This window comes from Aquarana catesbeiana, linkage group LG13 (assembly GCF_042186555.1).
Source record: "Aquarana catesbeiana isolate 2022-GZ linkage group LG13, ASM4218655v1, whole genome shotgun sequence".
Classification (NCBI taxonomy): Eukaryota; Metazoa; Chordata; class Amphibia; order Anura; family Ranidae; genus Aquarana; species Aquarana catesbeiana.
Window position 1 is genome coordinate 48,921,040 of NC_133336.1, and position 26,412 is coordinate 48,947,451.

The following is a 26,412-nucleotide window of genomic DNA, read 5'->3' on the forward strand; positions in this document are numbered from 1 at the left end:
AAAATGTGAATTTTGGAAAATGGTTATATTCTTTCTATTCCATTCAATTCTATTGTTTTTTTTGTTCTATTCAAATTCAAATTGAATTCTATTCTAATACCATTGGAAATCAAGTGTATTAAATTCGAATTTCGAAAGATGGCTATATTTTTTCTATTCCATTCTATTTTATTGTTTTTTTCTATTCGAATTTGAAATGGAAATCAAATGTATTCTATTCCATATTTGAATATTGGAAGATGGTTATATTCTTTCTATCCTATTGTTTATTCTAATATTTATTTTTCTATTCTATTCAAATTTATTCTATTCGAAATTCGAATTTCAGAAGACGGTTATATTTTATTAAAATTTTGGAAAATGGTTATATGTATTCTATTCTTTTCTAGTCTGTTGTTTTTTTCTATTCTTTTATTTTCTTTTCTATTCTATACTTTTCTATTCTATTCAAATTTATTTTATTTGAAAATAAAAATTTCGGAAGAAGTTTATATTCTATTTTATTCTATTCTATTTTTTTCTATTCTATTTTATTTGAATTCAAATTTATTCTACTTGAAATTCGAATTTCGTACGTATTTTTTTAAATTTGTTACTATGATCATTCGGAAATTCGCATACATCCGAATTTCCGAATAACTAAAAATTAGTCCGAATTTCAATTTGAAACGAAATGAACCGCACATGTCTAGTGTTATACAAAGCTTCCTGAAAACATCACAGCACCCTGCCTCAGTACTCCTCTCGAGTAGAAGGAGTCAAAAGAATCGGAATTATCTTTCCTTTTCTTTAACCTCACTAAATGGCTAGAAAAGAAATCTTCTCTTTACTGGCACACTAGGACGTTCCAGGAATATATCAGGGAGGATCTGAACCCCTTGGGTCTCAGGGTCCAGATCTTTCCCTCTTTCGACAACATTGACTCTAACTTTAAAATGGCCTGGGAAAATGTCTTGAAATCATGTTCTAATCAAATGATGAATCTCCTCATTGAAGAATATAAAAAGCGACTCATCGATATTGACAGAAACATAGACAAATTATACTCCCAAATCAATACATTAAACACCCACCCCTCCTTCCCAGAGCTTAACGAGAAATTGAAGGCACATATCGAGGCTTTCAACAGAGACATTCACGCTAAAAAGGAAAACAAATTCCTACGCGACAAACAGGCCTTCCAAGAAGGAAGGGCCTATAAATGGCACCAACAGACCAACACTAGAAATCGCCAAAGCCGCTACAAACAAAACGACTATCAATCAGATGCTTCCAATACCTCATCTGTAGCATCAAATGTGTCACACTCATTCCCTAAAATCAATAGACATACAAAAAAACAAAAACGACAAAGGGATGGGGATAGCTCTGAGGGTAGGCCTAAACGAAATCAAAGAACCCGAGCATATAAGACTCCCACTAAAAAATCCACCCTCCCTGATAATACTCCTGGTCCAATTCCCGCCGGCCCAATCACCAAAGAAACTTCTTCTACCACCATCAAAATCCCGAGTTTGTTTCAGCCAAAAAACTTGAATACCCTCTCCACTGTTCCAACATAGAACACACTGTACCTCAATCATATAACATAATTAATCTCTCTTCATATCCTCTTACAGTGGATGAATCCTCTGTATTATCCAAGGGTCTCACATTTTGCCCTAACCGAAAAACTGACAAATTTGAAATAATAAAGGATGTACATCTGTTTACTCGCAAGCTCCAACTTCAGAACATGTTTAACAAAAGTGATGTAAACTCAACCACTTTTCAAACAGCCAAAGAACGTCAAGCATTAGCAGATTTTAAACTTAGAAGAGAGCGATACCCGAGACCTCATCGATATTATCGATTTGGAGTCTTGCTTAAATACACCGTCTAACCCGATTACAACGGTACAACAAGCTTCTAAATTAAAGAAAAAGTCAGACCTCTACCCCTCCCCATCTTCCAATCATGGGATAGCCACTTTCCTAAAATTAATCACCCAAGAGATTAAAAGTATGAGTACCAACTCTCAAGTAGCTGATAATTTAACTACGAACGAACGAATAGCCCTGAATGATCTAGCCCAAAATTCTGACTTGGTTATCAAACCTTCAGATAAGGGCGGAAACATCGTTCTGATGAACAATGAGCAATACATATCCATGTGTATGAAAATATTGAATAATACAGACTGGTACAGACCTATTGAATTCCAGACAATTACTCGATTCAACGAGGAATTCTACATTCTCGTTGACCGAGCATTGAATAATAACATCATCTCCAACCAAATGTGGAAATATATCCGTACTACATTCCCAATGATCCCCACATTCTATTCCCTCCCCAAAATTCATAAAAACTCTATAGACCCACTGGGCAGACCTATCGTGTCGGGCAAGGGCTCCATTACTGAAAACTTATCCAAGGTTGTTGATGAATATTTCAGACCATTAGTGTCGTCTTTACCATCTTACATAAGGGATACCATCCATCTACTCCAAACTATCAATGGAATCCAAGCATCTGACCATACGATCTTGGTCTCTATCGATGTTGAAACATTGTATAGCTCGATACCGCATAGCACAGGCTTAGCGGGTATTCAACGTATTCTGTCACAAACTACCCCTTCTGAAATAGCATTCAATGACTTTATATTACAGTCATTGGACTACATTCTTCAACACAATGTCTTTAGCTTTCACGGACAATATTTCCTCCAGGTGCAGGGCGTAGCCAGGGGCACATGCTGTGCCCCTGGCTACGCCAATCTGTACCTGGGGGAATGGGAAAAGACCTTGTTCAGCGATGGCGATCTCTCGATGTACCTGCGCCATATCACTATGTGGCGCAGGTACATCGATGATATCCTTATCTTGTGGGAGGGACCAGTTAACTTACTTCATGATTTTTTAACCATACTCAACTGTAATGAATTTAATTTAAAGTTCACTATGACGTATGACCATACCTCAATTACCTTCCTGGATGTTGAGATATTCAAGAATACAAATAACTTTTTGGCTTGCAAACTCCACCGTAAACCCACATCCGGGAATACTATCCTACATTCGGATAGTTTCCATCCAAGACAATTAATTAACTCCATCCCATTCAGTCAATTTCTCAGAATAAAAAGAAACTGCTCTAATAATGATGATTTCTTACATGAGGCCAGAGCTTTAAAAAATCTTGGATAGAGGCTATAGCCACAAGAGTCTAAAACGAGCCTTTAATAAAGCTAACAGTTGGGACAGACAGGAATTAATGCAACCACGCAGCAGAGCCAACCGTGATGACAATCCTTATACCAGGATAATCACTACATTCTCCAATGAACATACAGAGATAAGGCAGATTTTTGCTAAATATTGGCATGTATTAACTAATGACCCTTTGGTGGGCCCCTTTGTTTCCCCTAACCCCTTAATCACTTTCAGACGCAACACCTCGGTTGGAGATCGCCTGGTTAAGAGCGAGTTCAAGGGACGGACCCGTGGCGACCCGTGCAATACACTTAGCACCTTTCCATGAGGGTCGTGTGGCTACTGCAAGTATATCAATACCAATATTAATCCATGCCTCCCTAATGGATGGACATTTTTTCCAAGGCATTATGTTAATTGCCAGACCACACTCGTAGTGTATTTAATACAGTGCGAGTGTGGTTGTTTCTATGTTGGCAAAACTATCCAGAAACTTTGCAAGCGCCTATATCGACACATAGCGGCTATGAAATCTAAAGACCCTGATTCCCCATGGGGCCGCCACATAAATTTAGTCCATTGCAAACGCTTCCCCAGAATCTCAGTTATAGCCTTGGACCGTATCCACCAGACGGTTAGAGGTGGAGACCTTAATAAACTGCTTCTCCAACGGGAGATGAGATGGATTGCAAATTTAAATGCCACCTCACCCCCAGGCCTTAACGAAATATTGAGCTTTAAACCATTTTTACAAGTCTTTACGTCAGGGGGCTACGAGAGGGACCTATAGCCACTTAATTCGACTCCATTAGCTGGCCATTTAGCAACAGTCTGCCTATCACACTCAATCATATAGTTTCCTCCTATATATGTATGTATAGATGTTGTTGAAATTTGATTTCTTTTCAAAAAGTCTGTCATTTATAACGATGCTACATGATGTATACGTCTCATTTGCTTTACGAAACATAATGCTACATTGATACTTGTAATTCCATCGTTATTCGCATAATATGTCTTTGGCAATCTAATACATGACTATATATTGCGCTTGTTGTATATATTGAATATACATTGTACATTGTTTGTAGATGATTGTACTTATTGTTTATACAGGATTGTATATTGCGCTGGATCTGACACTCTGCTGCTTCTCCTTTTGGTCTTACAGAATCACCTATCATGCATTACTCCAATCTCATATATTTGGGTGGCCTGCCCTATTCTAGTTGATTGCTGGAAGGTCGGCCGTGTCGCACTCATCGCCAGCACTATGTCCCCCGGCACAGGTAGGCTCCACATCCTTTGACAGTGGAGCCATACCTAGGACTCTCGGCCCCCCATTGGTTCGCCGCTCGCACATGCGCGTAGCGGCTGCCATCCAGGGCGGCCTCACCGAGTTCTCTCTTCCTGTGTCGGCGGTGCTGCGACGTCTGACGTCACCGCGCCCGATGACGCGGTGTACGCCGGACGCCGCCGCGCCGGGGGAGCAACCTACCGGCGCACATTACCTCCTCTGCTGACACTGTTCAGCGGAGGGGCAGTGACGTCGGGTCCCACCCGCACCCAGCTTTACTATCTACTATCTTTAGTTGTCAATAACATACATCCCCCGCCCAACACAGGTGTAATCACTCCCCCTTCATCTGATTCCTTTTTAAAAAAACCTCCAAATGCATACACACTTGTGCTGCATACCCAGGTTGGACTCCTGGGTGGAGGTTGTGATCCCATATACTCTACAGCTTGTAAGTAAGCATTGCTTCCAATATTATTTGTATACACCAAATTACCCATGCATTGTCATCTTTTTGCCTATGTCATGATTGCATAGAGTTACGTGCACTGAGTATACTCCCATTTAACTCACTTGATCTATATTAAGAGTTTTGGCTGTATGCTGCGTATTATAGGACATGGCTGTCGGGGGCAAATATGTTGATATTGGCCCTAGACACCCACTATCCCTATATGCCTACTTAGGCACTACACATTACATTAATATTTATATGCATTAACCTTGGCCACTCTTTCCCTCTCTTTACTTTTTTTTTTTTTCTCTCCTTTCCCTCTTCCAACTTGTTCCCCATTTCCCCCCCCCCTTCCTTTTTCTTCCCTACCCCCCCCTCCCCTTTCTTGGTACAACCCTACATGACCAAAGGGCCCAGATTGTTATAATCATATTAATTACATACATTGCACATTTAAAATATATATCTGCGCATGGATTTTTATTTTATGTATGGACCCTTGACATCTATACTTCAAGATTATTATTTCTTATATGTAGGGACGTACATTCCCCTTGTCTATTGGTTGTTCCTCGTGGGCGCTAGTGGTTTGACGTGCCTTGCCGTACCTAATTGGCATCAATGACCTCTCCCTGACACACATCAGAAAATCTCTATACCACCTTTGAGTTCAGACCTCCACCATATATAAATCCACATATGGCCTCCCTTATCTGAATCTGCAATGAACCATGGTGATGACGACCTGAAGTACCTGTCAGCAGACTGTCAGACCATAGCCTGTTGCTCTATATGCAGTTAATTGTTTGAACGAGTAAGTCCCCATAATGCTCTATACTATCTTGAATTTCTGGCGTATTTTAAGCTCTTATTATTTCTGTTATTCATCTTCTCACATCCTCATCATTTTTTATTTCCCATTCCCATTTTAATTTATTTTTCATTCCATATATATATTATGTTCTCTTTTTGCCTACAACAATTCTGCTCTTTATACCCTTTATACCTATGATATACACTCATGATATGTATGTACATATGTGTGTATATATATACATATACTAATGACTGGTATGTTCTATTAATATACTTCCCCCAGATCATACAAAAAATCCTCACAGGAAACCCCAGAAGAAGGAACTGAATTTTTATTCCTATCCGAAACATGTTGGGCTCTTATATACCACGCATGTGTATGCTTCCTCCCACCAGTATGCACATTTGCGGGGTTTAGGTATTTTGTATGTATTGTTCACTATTTTTATAACCATTTTTGTATATTTTAATAAAGTATATTTTTCTTTTATTATTTCTGGGCATTTCTCATACCAATCACGTCATTTAGTACGTATCTTTCCCATTTCTCTGGTTTACTCATTTATTATTCCCTACCCCTTCACCCGTACCATCCCAGGGTTCCCTCTTTTTATTATCATTTGTTGCAGTACTCCTCTCAAGAGCCTTCTGCTCTGATGCAAGCAGTGGGCTGGCTCTAGGGAAGAGTTATATAAATATCGAAATGCCTTGATGGGTGGATGTCGGTCTGAAGGAGTGGGCGTTCCTAAATGCACTATTTTTGCATGCACACCACCTTGGGTACCGCCTCCACAGGTAATGCTGAGCCTCCATGATTGAAAGAACTGGAATCCAATGAATGAATGTGGCAGGCCAGGGACGGTCAGGCTGGGGAGAAAAGTGGTAGATGATGGAATTTGTATTTTTGGTATATCTTATTATTATTTTATATAGAGTGCATGTACTATAGTCTAGAACAGGAGTCTCCAAACTTTCCATACAAAGGGCCAGTTTACTGTCCTTAAGATGTTAAAGGGGTCAGACTGTGTCTATCGGAAGTAGAAAAAGTCTCAGCATCAGTTGGAGAAAACAATGCCCCATCTTTGGTGTCGGTGAGAGGAATTATGCCCTATCCTTGGTGTCTTTAGTAGGAATTGTGCCCCATCAGTGGTGTCTTTGGGCCCCGTTTTTGATGTCATTGGGAGGTATTGTGCCCCATCTTGGTGTCACTGGGATGAATGGTCTCCCATCATTGGGCCCCATTTTTGATGTCATTGGGAGGTATTGTGCCCCATCTTGGTGTCATTGGGAGGAATGGTCTCCCATCATTGGGCCCCATTGTTGATGTCATTGGGAGGTATTGTGCCCTATCTTGGTGTCATTGGGAGGAATGGTCTCCCATAATTGGTGTCATTGGGCCCCATTGTTGGTGTCATTGGGAGGAACTGTGCCCCTTTGTTGGTGTCCGTGAATGAAATAGTGCCCCAAGGGCCGGATAAAATCAAACAAAGGGCCGCAGTTTGGAGACCACTGGTCTAGAAGTTTGAGTTTTGTATCTGTTTAATTTTATTTTCTTTCTTTTTTCAGATTTTTTTTCTTTTATGTGTTTCTTCTGTGCATTTTTATTAAGGAAATAGAAGAAAAAGTATTTGTTTTGGGTGGATTTGTGCGCTTTTCATTGTATACAGTAGCTGTAATTTTATCAACAGAGCCAAACATTATAAAAATATGTTTACTATGTTTGGACCGCTTTTCAAAGGGCATGGGACAGGTAGAGCTCTTTCACACTCACAGCGCCCAGGCGTCGGCGATAAAGCAACGCTATTTTTAGCGGTGCTTTACCGTCGTTTTAGCGGCGCTTTTCGCCCACTAGCGGGGGCACTTTTGACCCCCACTAGCGGGCGAAAAAGGGTTAAAAGCGCAAGCAAAGCACTGCTGCAGCGGCGCTTTGCCGGCGTTGCCCATTGATTTCAATGGGCAAGGGCGCTTTAGAAGCAGTGTATACACCGCTCCTAAAGCGCCTCAAAGATGCTGCTTGCAGGACTTTTTTTTAACGTCCTGCCAGCGCACAGCTCCAGTGTGAAAGCCTTTGGGCTTTCACACGGAAATGAGAGAAGAGGCGCATTACAGGCGCTATTTTTAGTGCTATAGCACCTGCAAAACGCCTCAGTGTGAAAGGAGTCATAGTGAGAAGGCATTATATAATGCTGCAATATTGCGCTGTAGTTGTCTGTGTTGGAAGCGGCTGCTGCCTGTCTACACTAAAGACAATGGGAGAGTTTGACAGGTGGTGTGGCTTGTCAAACTCAGTAGCTGAAGTTAAAAATGCAGCAGCTGTGAAGCAAGGCAAAATATTGTGACCATGGCACATGTACACCCCTGCCCTGCTGCATTGTTAGGACTAGGGTGGGTGGCTGGGGGCAGTAAAAACGTGGCTCTGCTGCCTGTTGGCCCTTACTACACTGTGATTACAATACCAGAGAGGGAAACATGACTTTGGTGTTCTCTGGGGAACATCTCGTCTGGCCTTGTGAAGAAAGCTCTGTCATCCGATGGAAATGTCTAACACTGAAAAGCAGGAGAAACATGGACATGTGGTTTGTAATACTAAGCTCTTGGCTTAAGATACGCAAGACCTTTCCAGCCTTCCAGGTCTCTGGTTTTCCACAGTCACCGCATACAAGTCTATGTCTTTGTCTCAGGCCTTGTTTCAAGAAAACTCGTCATTGCAGAATTATTAGGAGGTTTGACTTCACTGGTTTCATGCTTCCTCTGAGTCAGTGTAACAAAGCCATGAAACCAGAGACAGCCATGGTAATTAGCATTTGTTGGTTAACTGTTTTTTTTTTTTTTTTAGGTTCTTAAAATTAGAGCGTTTGCTTTCGGCGTAAGTGTTTTAGCATACAACCTTTTTGCCTCTTATAGCTTTATCGCAACCAAAATTATTATTGCCTACTGAGTTTAAAACTTTTCTGACTGTACAATCCCCTCCAGCTACATACTGCAAGAACCTGCCTGATTGGATACAAATTTTAGGATGGTCCTCATATTACATAGGTAAATCTAAAGTTGGTTGTATAGAGATTGGGAGTTGAGACTGTAATGTGTACGGTGAGGATTAAAGTGGTATTAAATGGATTTTTTGAACTTGTACATACAGGTGAGCCTATAATAAGGCTTATCTGTAGGTACAGTGAATATCTTCTAAACTTGCAGTGTTTAGGGAATATTCACACTGGATGCAGCCGGTGACGTCACTGGCGCATGCGCTCTGATGGTCCAGCTTACCGTGAGAGGCATACTAGCACATTATACCATTTTCTAAATGCTGCGGTTTACTACCACTTTAAAGTCCCATACACACAGAGCTTATAAAAAGTGCTGCTTTTTATTCAGCCTGTAAAAGCACCTTTATGTTAAGTCAGGTACACACTACAGTTTTTTTCATGCAATCCAGCAGGTTACATGAAAAAAACTGTTGGCTCCGGTCAGAGCCGCTGTACTATCAGCGATCTCCCCCCGCTGAGCTGTTGTGTTCTGACAGGCCCCCCGTCAGAGAGACGTGTCCCCCCCCCCCCCCCCCCGCTAGAACACTCCGATCGGCGCTCTCTGCCATTGGCTGAGAGGGCTGTGAGGGAGTCTGTCAGCTGCTGGTTTTCCAGCATGCACGTCCAACAGAAGCTGGCCAAATGGCCTGGCTTCTGTCGGACAGATCGACATACACACGGGCCGATTGTCGGACAGTTTTTTTTGAACCGGAAAATGTCTCCCGACATTCTGCCCGTGTGGCTTTAGCCTCCTTTTCATGTTTTCCATACATTCATTCGCCCCTTTGTGTTTAGACCCCTTTCACACTGAGGTGCTTTACAGGCGCTATATCGCTAAAAATAGCGCCTGCAAAGAGCCTCTCCATTGTGAAAGCCTGAGGGCTTTCACACTGGAGCGGTGCGCTGGCAGGATGTCAAAAAAAAGTCCTGCAAGCAGCTTCTTTGAGGCGATTTAGGAGCGGTGTATACACGGCTCCTAAAGTGCCCCTGCCCATTAAAATCAATGGGCAGCGCCGTCAAAGCGCCTCTGCAGCTGCACTTTGAACCCTTTTTCCTCATCCGCTAGTGGTGGTTAAAAGCGCCCCGCTATTGGCCAAAAAAGTGCAGCGAAAACAATGGTAAAGCGCTGCTAAATTTTTTTAGCGGCACTTTACTGCCAACCCCCAGGCGCTGTGAGTGTGCTCTTAGAGAGCTTAATAGCTCAAGCTTCACACACAAAAGCTTTTGTTTATTTTAGAGGCCAATATGATGTGTCCATGCACATATAGGTGTTTGCAGACATATTAGAAGAAAAGCATTTACAGTCAGAAAAACATCACCAGTGCGTTCAGGAGAGGAGCTAAAAATCAGAAAAAATTCTGAACGTGTCCACATGCGTGTAAACATGTCCAAACCTACAGTAAATGCGAGACATGTCTAACATTTGAGTGTTAATGCATTCCATTGGCCAGAATAAATTAATATTCTGGCCAATGGAATGTATCAATGTATAAATGCTTGACATGCCAAAAACACATCTAAATGCGTGTGCAGTACGTGGCTTTAGTCATATTTTATGAGCAGCTTTCTTCTGCAGGGTTCTTGTGTTCAAAGGGACTAAACAGATGCCCTGTGTACATGAGGCCTTAAAGGCTCAAGGTTTTTTACCTTCAGGCATTCTATGCCTGAAGGTAAAAAAATCTCCTCTGTGCAGCAGCCCCCCAACCCCTCCAATACTTATCTGAGCCTGATCTTCCTCCAGGGATGTGTGCGAGCCTCGGCTCTCTGGGGACTCTCTCTCCTCATTGGCTATCAATCACAAAGAGTGAGCCAATGAGGAGAGAGAGAGGGAGTGAGCTGAAACCGTGGCCCTTTGTGTGAATGAACACGCAGGTGAACGAGCCTGCTTAGGTGCCCCCATTGCAAAATGCTTGCTCTGGGGGCCCTCAATAGGAGGGAGGGGTCAAGAGAGCCGGCGGGCGACCCAATAAGAGAAGGATCGGGGCTGCTCTGTGCAAATCCACTGCACAGAGCAGGTAAGTATTACATGTTTGTTATAAAAAAAAAAAAAAAAAAAAAAAAAAAAAAAGAAAGCCTTTAATATCACTTTAATGTTTTTGCCAGTTTATCAGCAGAAAACAGTAACATGGAGATCTAACCTGTCCGATCTCTATTCCCCCAGATATGCCTTGAATGGCAGATCTGCACTTCTTCCGCAGACATTAAACTTTCACCAGTTCGGGATCTAAGGCTTAAGGGGGCTGTAAAAGGTCATTTATTTTTTTTTAAATAACAAACATGTCTATATTTACCTCCTCTTTTCAGGTCTCCCGCCGGCACTCCTAGCCCCTCCTCTCTGTCCAGTGCCCCCACGAGAAGCCACTTCCCATGGGAGCACTTGTGCATGCTCGCACCTGAGTCCCTCTGCATCCATTCACACAGACAGAGAGACTCAGCCCTGCCCCCCGCTCCGTTGGGAGTCAATGTCTCCCCGTGCCCCAGCAAAGCCAGCGAGACCCGGAGTTGAGGGGAGAAATGATCTGCGGACGTGCACGGTGCTGGATCGAAAGGGTTTTCAGGTAAGTAAAGGTGGGCTGAGGGGGCGATGCTGACACCTAAACATTTTTTACCTTAATGCAAGGAATGCATTAGGGTAAAAAATGTTTAGACTTTACAACCCCTTTAAGGTCATCTTCGCTGTCACTGGTTGCTGATTTTCTGCTGGTGTAACTATTGGGAGTCAACATCTGCTAACTGAAAACTGCAATTTTTTTGTAAGGCATAGCCATTCTTGAATGAAATCTAAATCTGTAACAAAGAAACAAACCAGAAACACTTAGTCTGGCCAAGGAAAATGCTTAGTGCTAAGTACACGTTGGAGATATTTTGACATCAGGAAGAAACTCCACCTTTAACACTTTCCACTCTTTTTAGATTAGAGGTTTCCAAACTATGCCTGTGGGCCAAATGCGTCCCGCTACACGAATTAGGGATGCACCGATACCAGTTTTTACTGCTACTTTTTCTCAAGATACTTTTTCACTTTTTACTTTTTTTAGTTTCATGTGACAGTTTTTTTTTTTAGAGTAATGAAAAATGGTTACCATTTCTTTATAATTATGAAGAACTGTAAGCCCTGGTTTACACCAGTGCGGCTTTGAAATTGCGCTACTTCCATGCAATGTCAAAGCCGCAGATCAGTACGATCTCCGATTTCATTGTGGCTTCTAACTTCATTTACCAGAAGTCAATGGAATCGCAAAAAAAGGTGTAGGTTTTAGTATCGGAGCATTTGCACGAGTACAAGTACTTGAGCAAATGCTTAGTATTGGCACCAATATCGATACCGGTATCGCTGCAATGCCAAAAAGAATGCATTTGGCCCACAGACAGGGTCAGGTTTCCCCCGCTGATGAGGACATGATGTACTGTAAGTGGGCTGTGATGGGGACCCTGATGTAAAGGGAGATGGATGTTAAGTAGGGCTCCTAAAGCTGGACTATGATGGGGACCCTGACATAAGGGAGCTCTGATGGGGACCGTAATGTAAGGGAGGCTCTGATATGGACCCAGATGTTAAAGGGGGTGGGCCTCTGATGGGAACCCTCATGTAAAGGGGGAATCTTTTACTGAAGTTCTTTATCTTTTGTTTTGAATCATATCATGCCGATTCCAATAAAGTAAAATGTATTCATTAAATTATAAAAGTTAACTTTTTTGGTCTGTGAATATATGTAAAATATATGATGTGGCCCCATATTGAAATGTTTGAAGACCCCTGTTCCAGATAGAAATAGACCAATTCAAAGAGAGAAAGAGAAATAGATTGATAGATACTAAATAAAATAGAGATTGAATTAGAAAGAGGAGGATTTATGCCCCGTACACACGGTCGGACATTGATCGGACATTCCGACAACAAAATCCATGGATTTTTTCCGACGGATGTTGGCTCAAACTTGTCTTGCATACACACTGTCACACTAAGTTGTCAGAAAATCCGATCGTTCTGAACGCGGTGACGTAAAACACGTATGTCGGGACTATAAACAGGGCAATAGCTAATTGCTTTCGTCTTTTAATTTATTCTGAGCATGCTTGGCACTTTGTCCGTCGGATTTGTCTACACACGATCAGAATTTAAAGGATCGGATTTTGTTGTCGGAAAATTTTATAGCATGCTCTCAAACTTTGTGTGTCAGAAAATCCAATGGAAAAAGTCCGATGGAGCCCACACGCGGTCGGATTTTCCGACAACGCGATTCGATCGCACATTTTCCGTCTGAAAATCCGACCGTGTGTACGGGGCAATAGAGGTGCCCCTGGAAGACGCAATCTTTTTGCGAAACGCAGCGTAGGGCTGAGCGGCATCATCGCGCCACCTCCCACTGTCGCTGTAATTTCAACAGGACGAGCTATCTGTGGTCATCCGGCCGGTGCCACAGTTCGTTTTTCCAATTGATGATGTTGATTGTTTTACCTACATGTGAGTGTTTACGTTTTTTTCTATAATAAATTATCATCTGATTTTACACTATGGGAGCCCTCCCTTTCTTCTCTCCTATGATGACACCAATATGTTGAGGGTTGAGGCCCCTACTCGTGGATCCATCCATCCCTACTCCAGCACCTGACGCCCTTTTCCAGTTTTCACTCCCACCTTTTGTTCCATCTTCGTTCCTGGGAAGTCCGGACCACTAGGATCTCAAAAGCCCTTTTAGACCCTCTGTAACGGGGGGTCATGGGGTTCTGGTAAGCGGCCAGGCTCTTACTTTTGGTGGTGGTTCTACACATTTGAGGTTCCATGCGGTTGAAACACCTGTAATCGCCAACTCACCTTGTCTTGGGTTCCTTTTTTTTGGACTATTTTTGATTTCTTCACATGGTTTTTTCAGTATATGTTGTTTGGACTATATATTTTTTTAAATCGTATGCACGGATTGCGATATATTATTGCACTGATGATTTATGTTTTTATTGATTATTTTCTATGATTTGTTTGCACTGATTGTGATATATCACTACACAGACAGTATATATATTCACTGATATTGTGTATTTAGTACTTTGTGTGACGAACCGGTCACACATACATTCATTCACATAGCGCGAGTCATCCAATTTTTCTTCAATAGAGTGAATAAACTCCAATTTTAACACTTTCCAAACTTCTACATAGATATAGACTAATTAACTTGGTTCCAAGTTATGGTGGTCTTTTTGGGGATTATGTAAAGTGTAACATTTTACAGACATATTGTTACATTAGCATATTTAAAATGATTAGACTTAGACTGTGATTTTAAGGAATATTTATGATGAGATTGATACAATCCAGAATACACTGAAATAGCTGAAAATCTAGAAGCTACCATATCGAATTGTGTTTGTATCGTTTTTAGTAATATGAGAACCAATGAAATGGATGAAGTTTATTGGTTAAACCAATGCAAAGTAACTCACAGCAACCACAGTTCCTGCTCGGTAAAAGATTTTGGAATGGCTGTATGGGTACTGTACTCTATTTGTGTCTTAAGTATACAAATGATAATAGACATGAGGTAAAGCGTTTAAAAGGGACAGTCTACCCAAAATGTATATTTTAATTGTGGGTTTGCAGTGGAAAGTGGAACCACTCACTGGCCTCCTTATATCCTTTAGAGATTTTGACTGAGAGATATTTGCTCCATACACCTTCTATGGTCATTATGAAATGGCCTCAATTTCCCTGTAAGCTTAACAATATTGCAGCAATTAAGATGACAATGAATGGGTAGATATCTTGCTCAGTTAGAAAAATCCCCTATGCCAAAACAACCAACTCCAACCTCCAACAGATTCCATTGTTACGAGATTTCAGACTCAGAGCTGGAGCTCTCCCATCGGCAGGGAGCAAGATCTTAGCTGGTTGCAGAGTTACAGGTCTAAATCAGCAGGGAGCATGATGGACCTCTGCAGAGCATACTAGAAGTGAAAAGGCTTTACTATCTACGATGTTTTATAAATAAACCAACTGTAAGACTTTGCACACCTTTTGTGTTGATGCGCAAGGAATGTATTTAGCTGATTTAAACTGAAAGATTCATTGGGCTCTTTAGTAGTTTAAAATGACCATTGCAGGTCTTGCTGTCAGGACAGGTTCACTTTAAATGCGTGTCAGACTCAAAGTTCCGTGTGCTGCTCAGAAACCTCTTCATGCTCCAAGAACTTTGGAACAGTTCCACGCAAACTTCTTCCTGTCCGATGTTTGGCGTCTGCACCTTCGTCATCGATGGATAGTTCTGCCTTCTTACGTTTGCGGGGCTTCATGCTTATTCGAATTTTCTGAGCAGCAAAGCTGGGGTCGGCAGCATCCATCATGGCAAGGAAATCGTAGTCTGGGAGTGGAGGACCCCAGTCTTCATTAGATAAGGAATCTGAAAACACAACAATATAAAAAACAAATTGTTCTGGAATGTGCAGTCAAAACAGTTGTGGATTCAGTTAAGGCTGAAAAACAATGCTAGACATAACCACTAGCAGACATTATTCACTATAAGAACTTATATCAGACAACAGGAAGTATGGGTGTATGATGAACTTAAAAGCACAACACAGCTAGATGAATCAGTGATCCCGACCTTTGGACAATGAATCAGAAAGGGAGTCACTATTAAAAGTGACTTCAACTTTGCTCTCTAGTGAATTGAAGGGGTTTTCCAGGATAACTCCATTTAAATGGCTAAATACTTGGATGATATACATACAACTGATCTGAGAAACACATGTAATTTTCTTCAGTCACTCTTATGATTGAGGCTCCGTTCACATATGTTGCAGCCGTGGCTCACAGCAGGGGGTCCGGTGCATCCCTGTTCACCCAGGTACGAATCAGGTCTGAATTTTTGCGTGAATTCGCACCTGAATTGGACCAGAAGACACAAAGGACCCTTCTTCATTGCGAACTGCGCCCGCCCCCGGAGATGTGTGAACCGGCTCCATTGAAAGCCGGTCACACTCTCCTGTCAAGCAAACTGGATTAGGGGAAACCTGCATCCAATTCGCATATGTGTGAACCCAGCCTTACACTACACTACCACTTTTAAAAGCTGAAGGGTAACACTAATATTTACAGCCTGCAGCTTGGCAATTGCCTCTTTCTCTTTTCCACCTCCTATGAATGAACATCTCTCACCTGATAAAGTCATGCACATTCGTAAAGCCACATTTAGGCCTCATGCACATTGGACGTTTTTACAGCTGCTGTTTTTGGGTTTTTTTCTGCAGCCAGTAAACTCTCCAGCATATTATCCTATGTGTCCATGCACACACAGGCTGTTATCCGCGTTTTATTGCAGGGGTGTTTTCTGGCTTTAAAAAAACCCCCCAGAACTAGTGGGGTGAGCTTTTCAGCTTGAACTCTGATAAATGCTTAAAACCACTGAAAAACGTGCTTTGAGCTGTAAGCTTTTGTGGGAGTAGTTTTACCAAAAAAAAAAAAGCTAAAAAAACGCAATAGCTAAAAAACGCTGAAACACGCCACTGCAAAATCGCTGCAAAACGTATTCTACAGCTTTCGACAGCTAACGCTACTGGCATTTTTTTATAACGTCCAGTGTGCATGAGGCCTAAAGCTTCATTTTTTAAAAAATAAATAAAAATAACAAACATCGTATACTTACCCGCTCTGTGCAATGGTTTTGCACAGAGCAGAGCGATCCTCTTCTTTTGGGGTCCCCAGCTGGCGCTCCAGGCCCTTCCTCTTCGGCAAGTGCCCCCAGGGAAAGCCGCTTTCCCTCGGGGCCCAGTGCGTGCTTGCTTCGGAGCTGCCTCGTCTGCGTCTATTGACACAGACTGGGTGGCTCAGCATCGCACCCTGCTCCCTTGTCACAGCATTTGATTGACAGCAGTGGGAGCCAATGGCCAGGGAGGAGGGAGACAGCGGCGAGAGCGGGTGGGCACCTAGCTGCCGCATATTTTTGTTCATTAGTGCAAAAACAGCTGTGCCAAGAGTGCGCTCCCTGCTAGCAGAATAGCCCCCTTTCCAGCATCCTAAACCCTTTAAATTTGTGAAATTGAAGGAAATGAGGCAGAAAAAAGTTGGACGATCAGTTGCAGTCACTGTTTGGATATTCTGACAGCCGTGGGTGCCGGCTGTTGGAATACGATAGTCGGCAGTGGGAGATTCATCCATCTATGCTGCTTGATGTGGATGGGGAAACCTATATGTGTATTAAAACTCTTTGTGTGTATGGCCAGCTTTATTCTGTAAGGTTTCCTGAACAGCTCCTAGCATTTGTAACATGTTAGATTAATAGTTATTCATTTTTTTTTACAGGTACTTATATAGTGCCATTTACGCAGTGCTTTACATATACATTGTACATTCACATCAGTCCCTGCCCTCAAGGAGCTTACAATCTAAGATCCCTAACTCACATCCATACATACACATACTAGGGCCAATCTAGCCACTTCCAGACCGCCGCACGCCGATGTACGTCCAAACTTTGTTGCCACTTACCGGAGCCGTCAGTAGCAGCGGAGGCGATCGCGTCCGTCTCCCTTCTGTGCCTGGAGACGAGTGAGGCTAAGATGGCGCCCACTCGTCTCCATGACACTGCTGGGCGGAAGCGACGTCAAAACGTCACTTCCGTCCACGCCTCTTAAAGGCATATTTTTTTCAATGTAATTTTTTTAAATGACTTTTTTTTTTTTTTTTATTGCATTTTAGTGTAAATATGAGATCTGTGGTCTTTTTGACCCCAGATCTCATATTTAAGAGGTCCTGTCATGCTTTTTTCTATTACAAGGGATGTTTACATTCCTTGTAATAGGAATAAAAGTGACGCAATTTTTTTTTTTTAAAACAGTGTAAAAATAAATAAAATAATGTAAAATAAATAATAAAAATATATATATATATTTTTTTTAAAAGCCCCTGTCCCGACGAGCTCGCGCACAGAAGCGAAGGCATACGTGAGTAGCGCCCGCATATGAAAACGGTGGTCAAACCACACATGTGCGGTATCGTCGCGACCGATAGAGCGAGAGCAATAATTCTAGCCCTAGACCTCCTCTGTAACACAAAACATGCAACCTGTAGAATTTTTTAAACGTCGCCTATGGAGATTTTTGAGGGTAAAAGTTTGACGCCATTCCACGAGCGGACGCAATTTTGAAGCGTGACATGTTGGGTATCAATTTACTTGGCGTAACATTATATTTCACAATATAAAAAAAAAAAAATTGGGCTAACTTTACTGTTGTCTTATTTTTTTATTCAAAAAAGTGATTTTTTTCCAAAAAAAGTGCGCTTATAAGACCGCTGCGCAAATACGGTGCAAAAAAAAGTATTGCAACGACCGCCATTTTATTCTCTAGGGTGTTAGAAAAAAAAACATATATAACGTTTGGGGGTTCTAATTTTCTAGCAAAAAAAAAACTGTTCTAAACATGTAAACACTTAAAATCCAAAACAAGGCTGGTCCTTAAGTGGTTAAACAGGAGCCAATTCATCTTCCAGCATGTCTTTGGGGTGTGGGAGGAAACCAGAGTGCCCGGAGGAAACCCACGCAGGAACAGGGGGAACATGCAAACTCCAGGCAGGTAGAGCCCGATTCGAATATAGTCCTGGCACTTCTTTTTGCATGTTTTGGTGCACAGGGGATAATGGGAAGTTAAAAATTCTGACAGTTGCACTAACGGTATTGAAAAACCATACACTTCCTGGCAACAGAGGCCCAGACATCATATCAAAAAGCTTGGGCATTGTTATGTATGCGTGGGAACTTATAAGCATGTCTCGTGTTGCAACACAACTTCTGTGAAGGCTACAAATATCTTTATTGTTCCAGTATATGTTGAAACACTTCAACCAGGTATGTGTCTCTCTGCTGCATTTTTCCACCTAGTGGGGCTTAATCGTGGAGTTCTGTGATTAAGCCCCACTAGGGAGCGAAAAGTGTCAGTGAGAGACAGCTGGGTAGAGTGTCTGTACATGGAACGATAAAGTTGATTTTAGCCTTCACAGACAACTGTACCACGTGAGCGGTGTTTGGGAGCAGCAGGCCCTACAGCGCTGATGGCGAACCTTGGCACCCCAGATGTTTTGGAACTACATTTCCCATGATGCTAATGCACTCTACAGTGTAACTGAGTATCACGGAAAATGTAGTTCCAAAACATCTGGGGTGCCAAGGTTCGCCATCACTGCCATAAAGGAATATGAACCCGCAGGTTCGAGAAAAAGGCAGCAACAGTCCTTAAAGTGGCACCACACCAATTGTGTGCACGTGCTTATGCCTTGACTTTTAGAAACTTGGTATTTGCATAGACAATGCTAGTGCTTGAGCAGCAGTTTACAAAGTGGATGGTGCGGGACTGAGGAGCGTACAGAGAAGGGCAACTAAACTAAAATGAGGTCTGGGAGGAACTCTGCAACGAGGAAAGATTAAATAAACAGAATTTAATTTCTCTTGAGAAGAGGCGTTAAAGGGGGGATATCACCTTGTTTAAATGCATAAATGGTCCACAAAATTAATTGGTGCAAAATTGCTCACATTAAGGTCATTGCAAATGACAAGGGGGCACTCTTGTCTGCATCTGGAGGAAAAGAGGTTTAACCTTCACAGTAAGAACTGTAAAAATGTTAACTAGACACCTCAGAACATCAGGAGCTAAATCTAGCTATCTAAGCAGATGTTTAAAAAAAAAACGGTGAATGTGTTTCTAGATGCACAGCTATTAATATTTATAAGTAATAACACCAGAGATTGTTAATCTGGGACTTCCAATTGCTTTAGGGGGTCAGAAAGGATTTATTCCCTGTTGTAGCAATTTAGACCATGCTTTACAAAGTGTTTTGCATCCCCCTGGATCAATTGTGGGTTTAGAGTTCTGAACCGGGCCACTATTAAAAGCATTGTGGCCCCGCAAAGCCTACTTGACAGGGGCCGTGTACAGTCTATCCGTCAGCCCTCCCCCACTATTGTCTCTCTAGGCCAGGGATATGCAATCAACGGACCTCCAGCTGTTGCAGAACTACAAGTCCCATGAGGCATAGCAAGACTGAAAGCCACAAGCATGACACCCAGATGCAGAAGCATGTTAGGACTTGTAGTTTTGCAACAGCTGGAGGTCTGCTAATTGCATATCCCTGCTCTAGGCCTTGGGCCTCCCCACCCCTGAAAAGCGAGATTAAAAAAAAGCGACTTACCTCTCCAGTGTCCTGCGAATACTGAAGAATGTGTCATTTGCTGCAGTTCCTGGAAAAATCATGCCCCATACTGCATCGGTAATTGTGCTGTGAAGTGCCAAATAGAATGCTTCACATTATGTACCTTCCTCTCATCCACTGCAAAATTGATGGCAGCAGGAGGCAAAGGTATGCTCAAAGGTAGGGGAGGGTAAGCAGAAGGGAGATTTAGATCATGTAGGCAACCCTGGCAGTAGAGATCTACCTAATACCCATGGAAGAGATCAAAGATCACCAAGGTGCAGAGCAGTTTTGTTTAAGGAGATAACCTAGCAAGACCCCATTACAAAGTATAGCGCTTAGAAAAAGTATTCATACCCCTTGAAATTTTCCACATTTTGTAATGTTACACCCAAAAACGTAAATATATTTATTAGGATTTTATGTGATAGACTGGCACAAAGTGGCACAAAATTGTGAGCTGGAAGGAAAATGATAAATGGTTTTCAAAATGTTTACACATAAAATATCTGAAAAGTGTGGCGTGCATTTGTATTCAGCCCCCCTGAGTCAATACTTTGTAGAACCCCATTTCGCTGCAATTACAGCTGGAAGTCTTTTTGGGGATGTCTCTGCCAGCTTTGCACATCTAGAGAGTGGCATTTTTGCCCATTCTTCTTTGTAAAATAGCTCAAGCTCTGTCAGATTGGATGGAGAGGGTCTGTGAACCGAAATTTGCAAGTCTTGCGACAGATTCTCAATTGGATTTAGGTCTGGACTTTGACTGGGCCATTCTAACACACGAATATGATTTGATCTAAACCATTCTATTGTAGCTCTGGCTGTATGTTTAGGGTCGTTCTCCTGCTGGAAGGAGAACCTCCGCCCCAGTCTCAAGTCTTTTGCAGACTCTTATGCCGCGTACACACGACCGGACTTTACGGCAGAAAAGGTCCGACGGAATCATTCCATCGGACATTCCGATCATGTGTGGGCTTCATCTGACTTTCTCTTTCGAAAATTCTGACGGACCTAGAAATCGAACATGTTTTAAATCTTTCCGACGGTATCAATTCCTATCGGGAAAACCATTCATCTGTATGCAATTCCGACGGACCAAAAATGACGCAGGGGCAGCTATTGGCTACTGGCTATTGAACTTCCTTTTTCTAGTCCCGTCGTACGTCATCGCGTTCTAAACGATCGGACTTTGGTGTGATCGTGTGTAGGCAAGTCCGTTTCAGCGGAACTCCGTCGAAAAACCGCCAGAGTTCATTCCGAAGGAACAAACGGTCGTGTGTACGCTGCATAACAGGTTTTCTATTAAGATTGCCCTGTATTTGGCTCCATCCATCTTCCCATCATCTCTGACCAGCTTCACTGTCGCGCCTGAAAAAAAGCATTTCCACAATTTGATGCTGCCACCACCATGTTTAATGGTGGGGATGGTGTGTTCAGGGTGATGTGCAGTGTTAGTTTTCCGCCACACATAGTGTTTTGCTTTTAGACCAAAAAGTTAAATTTTGGTCTCATCTAACCAGAGCACCTTCTTCCACATGTTTGCTGTGTCCCCCACATGGCTTCTCGCAAACTGCAAATGGGTCTTCTTATGGCTTTCTTCTTGCCACTCTTCCATATAGGCCAGATATGTGAAGTACACGACTAACAGTTGTCCTGTGGACAGATTCTCCCACCAGAGCTGTGGATCTCTGTAGCTCCTCCAGAGTTACCATGGGGCTCTTGGCTGCTTCTCTGATTAATGCTCTCCTTGCCTGGCCTGTCAGTTTAGGTGGACGGCCATGTCTTGGTAGGTTTTCAGTTGTGGCATACTCTTTCCATTTTCGGATGATGAATTGAACAGTGCTCCGTGAGATATTCAAAGCTTGGAATATTTTTTTATAACCCAACCCTGCTTTAAACTTCTCCACAGCTTTTTTCCTGACCTGTCTGGTGTGTTCCTTGGCCTTCACAATGCTGTTTGTTCACTAAGGCTGGGTTCACACTGGTCCGACAAACGCTCCGACATTGGGAGCTCATGTCGCATGACGTGTGAAATTCAAGGTTTCCCTATGGGAGCCGTTCTAACTGGTCCGACACAAGTCGTTCCGACTTTAGAAATGCTCCCTGTACTACTTTGGTCCGACTTTGATCCTACTTCAGCCCATTGACTATCATTGAAGTAGGATCAAAGTCGGATCCTTGTCCTAACCATCCGACTTTGGCATACGACATTGTGTTATTTCCTGCCCCCTGCTGTAGCCCCTCCCATTGTGTGTTAGTTTTGATTGGTCAAAGGACAAGTGTACTATCTGAAAAGTCGGATCAAAGTAGTATCCTGTTCATGAAAGTTGGATGGATGTAGGACCAATGTAGGATCAATGTAGGACCAATGTAGGACTGATGTCGCAGTGCAAAGTAGGATGAAAGTCGTACTACTGTCGTGTAGTATAGTGTGAACCCAGCCTTAGGCTGGGTTCACACTGGTCCGACAAATGCTCCGACATTGGGAGCTCATGTCGCATGACGTGTGAAAATCAATGTTTCCCTATGGGAGCCGTCTTAACTGGTCCGACACAAGTCGGTCCGACTTTGAAAATGCTCCCTGTACTACTTTGGTCCGACTTTGATCCTACTCCAACCCATTGACTATCATTGAAGTAGGATCAAAGTCGGATCCTTGTTCTAACCATCCGACTTTGGCATCCGACATTGTGTTATTTCCTGCCCCCTGCTGTAGCCCCTCTCATTGTGTGTTAGTTTTGATTGGTCAAAGGACAAGTGTACTATTGAAAAGTCAGATCAAAGTAGTATCCTGTTCATGAAAGTTGGATGGATGTAGGACCAATGTAGGACCAATGTAGGACCAATGTAGGACTGGTGTCGCAGAGCAAAGTAGGATGAAAGTCGTACTACTATCGTGTAGTATAGTGTGAACCCAGCCTAAGGCTGGGTTCACACTGGTGCGACACGACAGCCGTCCTACTTTGGATCCGACTTTGCCCTGCGACATGAAGCCGGCATGTGTCCGACTTTCAATGAACGGGCATCCGACTTGGATCCCCGCCAATGCCCGGCACTGTGTTTGGTATGAATCTTTAGGGGGAACTCCGCGCCAAATTTTAAATAAAAAACCGGCATGGGTTCCCCCTCCAGGAGCATACCAGGCCCTTGGGTCTGGTATGGACCTTGAGGGGAACCCCCTACGCCGATAAAAACGGCGTGGGGGTCCCCCCCAATCCATACCAGACCCTTATCCGAGCACGCAGCCCGGCCGGACAGGAATGGGGGTGGGGACGAGCGAGCGCCCCCCCCCCCCCTCCTGAACCGTACCAGGCCGCATGCCCTCAACATGGGGGGTTGGTGCTTTGGGGGAGGGGGCGCGCTGCGGCCCCCCACCCCAAAGCACCTTGTCCCCATGTTGATGAGGACAAGGGCCTCTTCCCGACAACCCTGGCCGTTGGTTGTCGGGGTCTGCGGGCGGAGGGCTTATCGGAATCCAGGAGCCCCCTTTAATAAGGGGGCCCCCAGATCCCGGCCCTCCCACCCTATGTGAATGAGTATGGGGTACATGGTACCCCTACCCATTCACCTAGGGAAGTGTCAATAAAAAAAAACCACAGTACACAGGTTTCAAAATTAATTTATTGGGCAGCTCCGGTATCTTCTTCCGACTTCTCCCGGTGTTCCGCCTCTTCTCCCGGGCCCCGCCGCTATCTTCTTCCAGCTCTATTGCCAGCGAGGGGCCCGGTCTGCTGCCGCTGTCTTGTTGCCGCTGTCTCACCGCTTCTTCTCTTCATCTCTTCTTCCGATGTTGACCCGACGCTCTCCCCGGCTGGAATGCTCTCTGTGCGCTCTGCTCTGACTTATATAGGCGGTGACCCCGCCCCCTTCAGCCTATTGACTATCATTGAAGTCGGATCAAAGTCGGATCGCCGTCTCGCATGATCCGACTTCGGCATGCGACTTGTGCTCAGATGATCTTGAGGGGGAACTCCGCGCCAATTTTTAAATAAAAAACCGGCATGGGTTCCCCCTCCAAGAGCATACCAGGCCCTTAGGTCTGGTATGGACCATGAGGGGAACCCCCTACGCCGAAAAAGCGGCGTGGGGGTCCCCACAAATCCATACCAGACCCATATCCGAGCATGCAGCCCGGCCAGTCAGGAATGGGGATGGGGACGAGTGAGCGGCCCCCTCCTCCTGAACCATACCAGGCCGCATGCCCTGGGCATGCTGGGACTGTGACGTTTTAGGGGGCGGGGTCACTGCCTATATAAGTCACAGCGGAGCGCCCAGAGTGCATTCCAGCCGGAGAGAGCGTCGTGTCAACATCAGAAGGAGAGAAGAGGGCAGAAGACCGAAGACCGGGCTCCTCCGCTATAGCAAAAGAGCTACAAAAGAGCAGAAGATAGCGGAGGAGCCTGGCAGAAGACGCGGAGAAGAACCGGAGAGACCCCCGAAGAGAAGAAGGCAGCAGACCGGGCTCCTCCGCTATAGCAAAAGAGCGGCAAAAGAGCAGAAGATAGCGGAGGAGCCCGGCAGAAGACCCGAAGAGCGCGGAGAAGAACCGGAGAGACCCCCGAAGTCGGAAGAAGACCCCCGGAGCTGTCTAATAAATTACTTTAAAAATCTGTGTAGTATTTTTTTTTTATTGACACTTTTTCCCTAGGTGAATGGGTAGGGGTACCATGTACCCCATACTCATTCACATAGGGTGGGGGGCCGGGATCTGGGGGCCCCCTTATTAAAGTGGGCTCCCGGATTCCGATAAGCCCCCCCCGCCCGCAGACCCCGACAACCAACGGCCAGGGTTGTCGGGAAGAGGCCCTTGTCCTCATCAACATGGGGACAAGGTGCTTTGGGGTGGGGGGGCCCGCAGCGCGCCCCCCTCCCCCAAGGCACCAACCCCCATGTTGAGGGCATGCAGCCTGGTTCGTTCAGGAGGGGGGGGTGCTCGCTCGTCCCCACCCCCATTCCTGACCGGCCGGGCTGTGTGCTCGGATAAGGGTCTGGTATGGATTTGGGGGGACCCCCACGCCGTCTTTTTGACGTAGGGGGTTCCCCTCAAGGTCCATACCAGACCTAAGGGCCTGGTATGCTCTTGGAGGGGGAACCCATGCCGGTTTTTTATTTAAAATTTGGCGCGGAGTTCCCCCTCAAGATTCACACCAAGACATACGATATTGTGTTATTTCCTGCCCCCTGCTGTAGCCCCTCCCATCGTGTGTTAGTTTTAATTGGTCAAAGGACAAGCATACTATCTGAAAAGTCGGATCAAAGTCGGATGGATGTAGGACCAATGTAGGATCAATGTAGGACCAATGTAGGACTGATGTCGCAGAGCAAAGTAGGATGAAAGTCGTACTACTGTCGTGTAATATAGTGTGAACCCAGCCTGAGGCTGGGTTCACACTGGTGCGACACGACAGCCGTCCTACTTTGGATCCGACTTTGCCCTGCGACATGAAGCCGGCATGTGTCCGACTTTCAATGAACGGGGATCCGACTTGGATCCCCGCCAATGCCCGGCACTGTGTTTGGTATGAATCTTTAGGGGGAACTCCGCGCCAAATTTTAAATAAAAAACCGGCATGGGTTCCCCCTCCAAGAGCATACCAGGCCCTTGGGTCTGGTATGGACCTTGAGGGGAACCCCCTACGCCGATAAAAACGGCGTGGGGGTCCCCCCCAATCCATACCAGACCCTTATCCGAGCACGCAGCCCGGCCGGACAGGAATGGGGGTGGGGACGAGCGAGCGCCCCCCCCCTCCTGAACCGTACCAGGCCGCATGCCCTCAACATGGGGGGTTGGTGCTTTGGGGGAGGGGGCGCGCTGCGGCCCCCCACCCCAAAGCACCTTGTCCCCATGTTGATGAGGACAAGGGCCTCTTCCCGACAACCCTGGCCGTTGGTTGTCGGGGTCTGCGGGCGGAGGGCTTATCGGAATCCAGGAGCCCCCTTTAATAAGGGGGCCCCCAGATCCCGGCCCCCCACCCTATGTGAATGAGTATGGGGTACATCGTACCCCTACCCATTCACCTAGGGAAGTGTCAATAAAAAAAAAAACCACAGTACACAGGTTTCAAAATTAATTTATTGGGCAGCTCCGGTATCTTCTTCCGACTTCTCCCGGTGTTCCGCCTCTTCTCCCGGGCCCCGCCGCTATCTTCTTCCAGCTCTATTGCCAGCGAGGGGCCCGGTCTGCTGCCGCTGTCTTGTCGCCGCTGTCTCGCCGCTTCTTCTCTTCATCTCTTCTTCCGATGTTGACACGACGCTCTCCCCGGCTGGAATGCTCTCTGTGCGCTCTGCTCTGACTTATATAGGCGGTGACCCCGCCCCCTTATGCCGTCACAGTCCCTGGGCATGCTGGGACTGTGACGTTTTAGGGGGCGTGGTCATCACCCGATGACCACGCCCCCTTATGCCGTCACAGTCCCAGCATGCCCGGAGACTGTGACGGCATAAGG

At 44.6% G+C, this 26,412-nt stretch overlaps 1 protein-coding gene across 2 annotated transcripts in view; it reads right to left on the reverse strand.

Annotated features, from left to right (window-relative positions):
• Positions 1-14,064: 14,064 nt before the first annotated feature.
• TXNDC16 (thioredoxin domain containing 16) overlaps positions 14,065-26,412 on the reverse strand; it is a 171,013-nt gene continuing 158,665 nt past the window's right edge. For both annotated transcript variants that reach the window (XM_073609963.1, XM_073609964.1), the window contains exon 21: positions 14,065-15,185. In XM_073609963.1, coding sequence (XP_073466064.1) covers positions 14,932-15,185 — 254 coding nt within the window. In that variant the 3' untranslated portion in view covers positions 14,065-14,931. The remainder of the gene's footprint in view (positions 15,186-26,412) is intronic.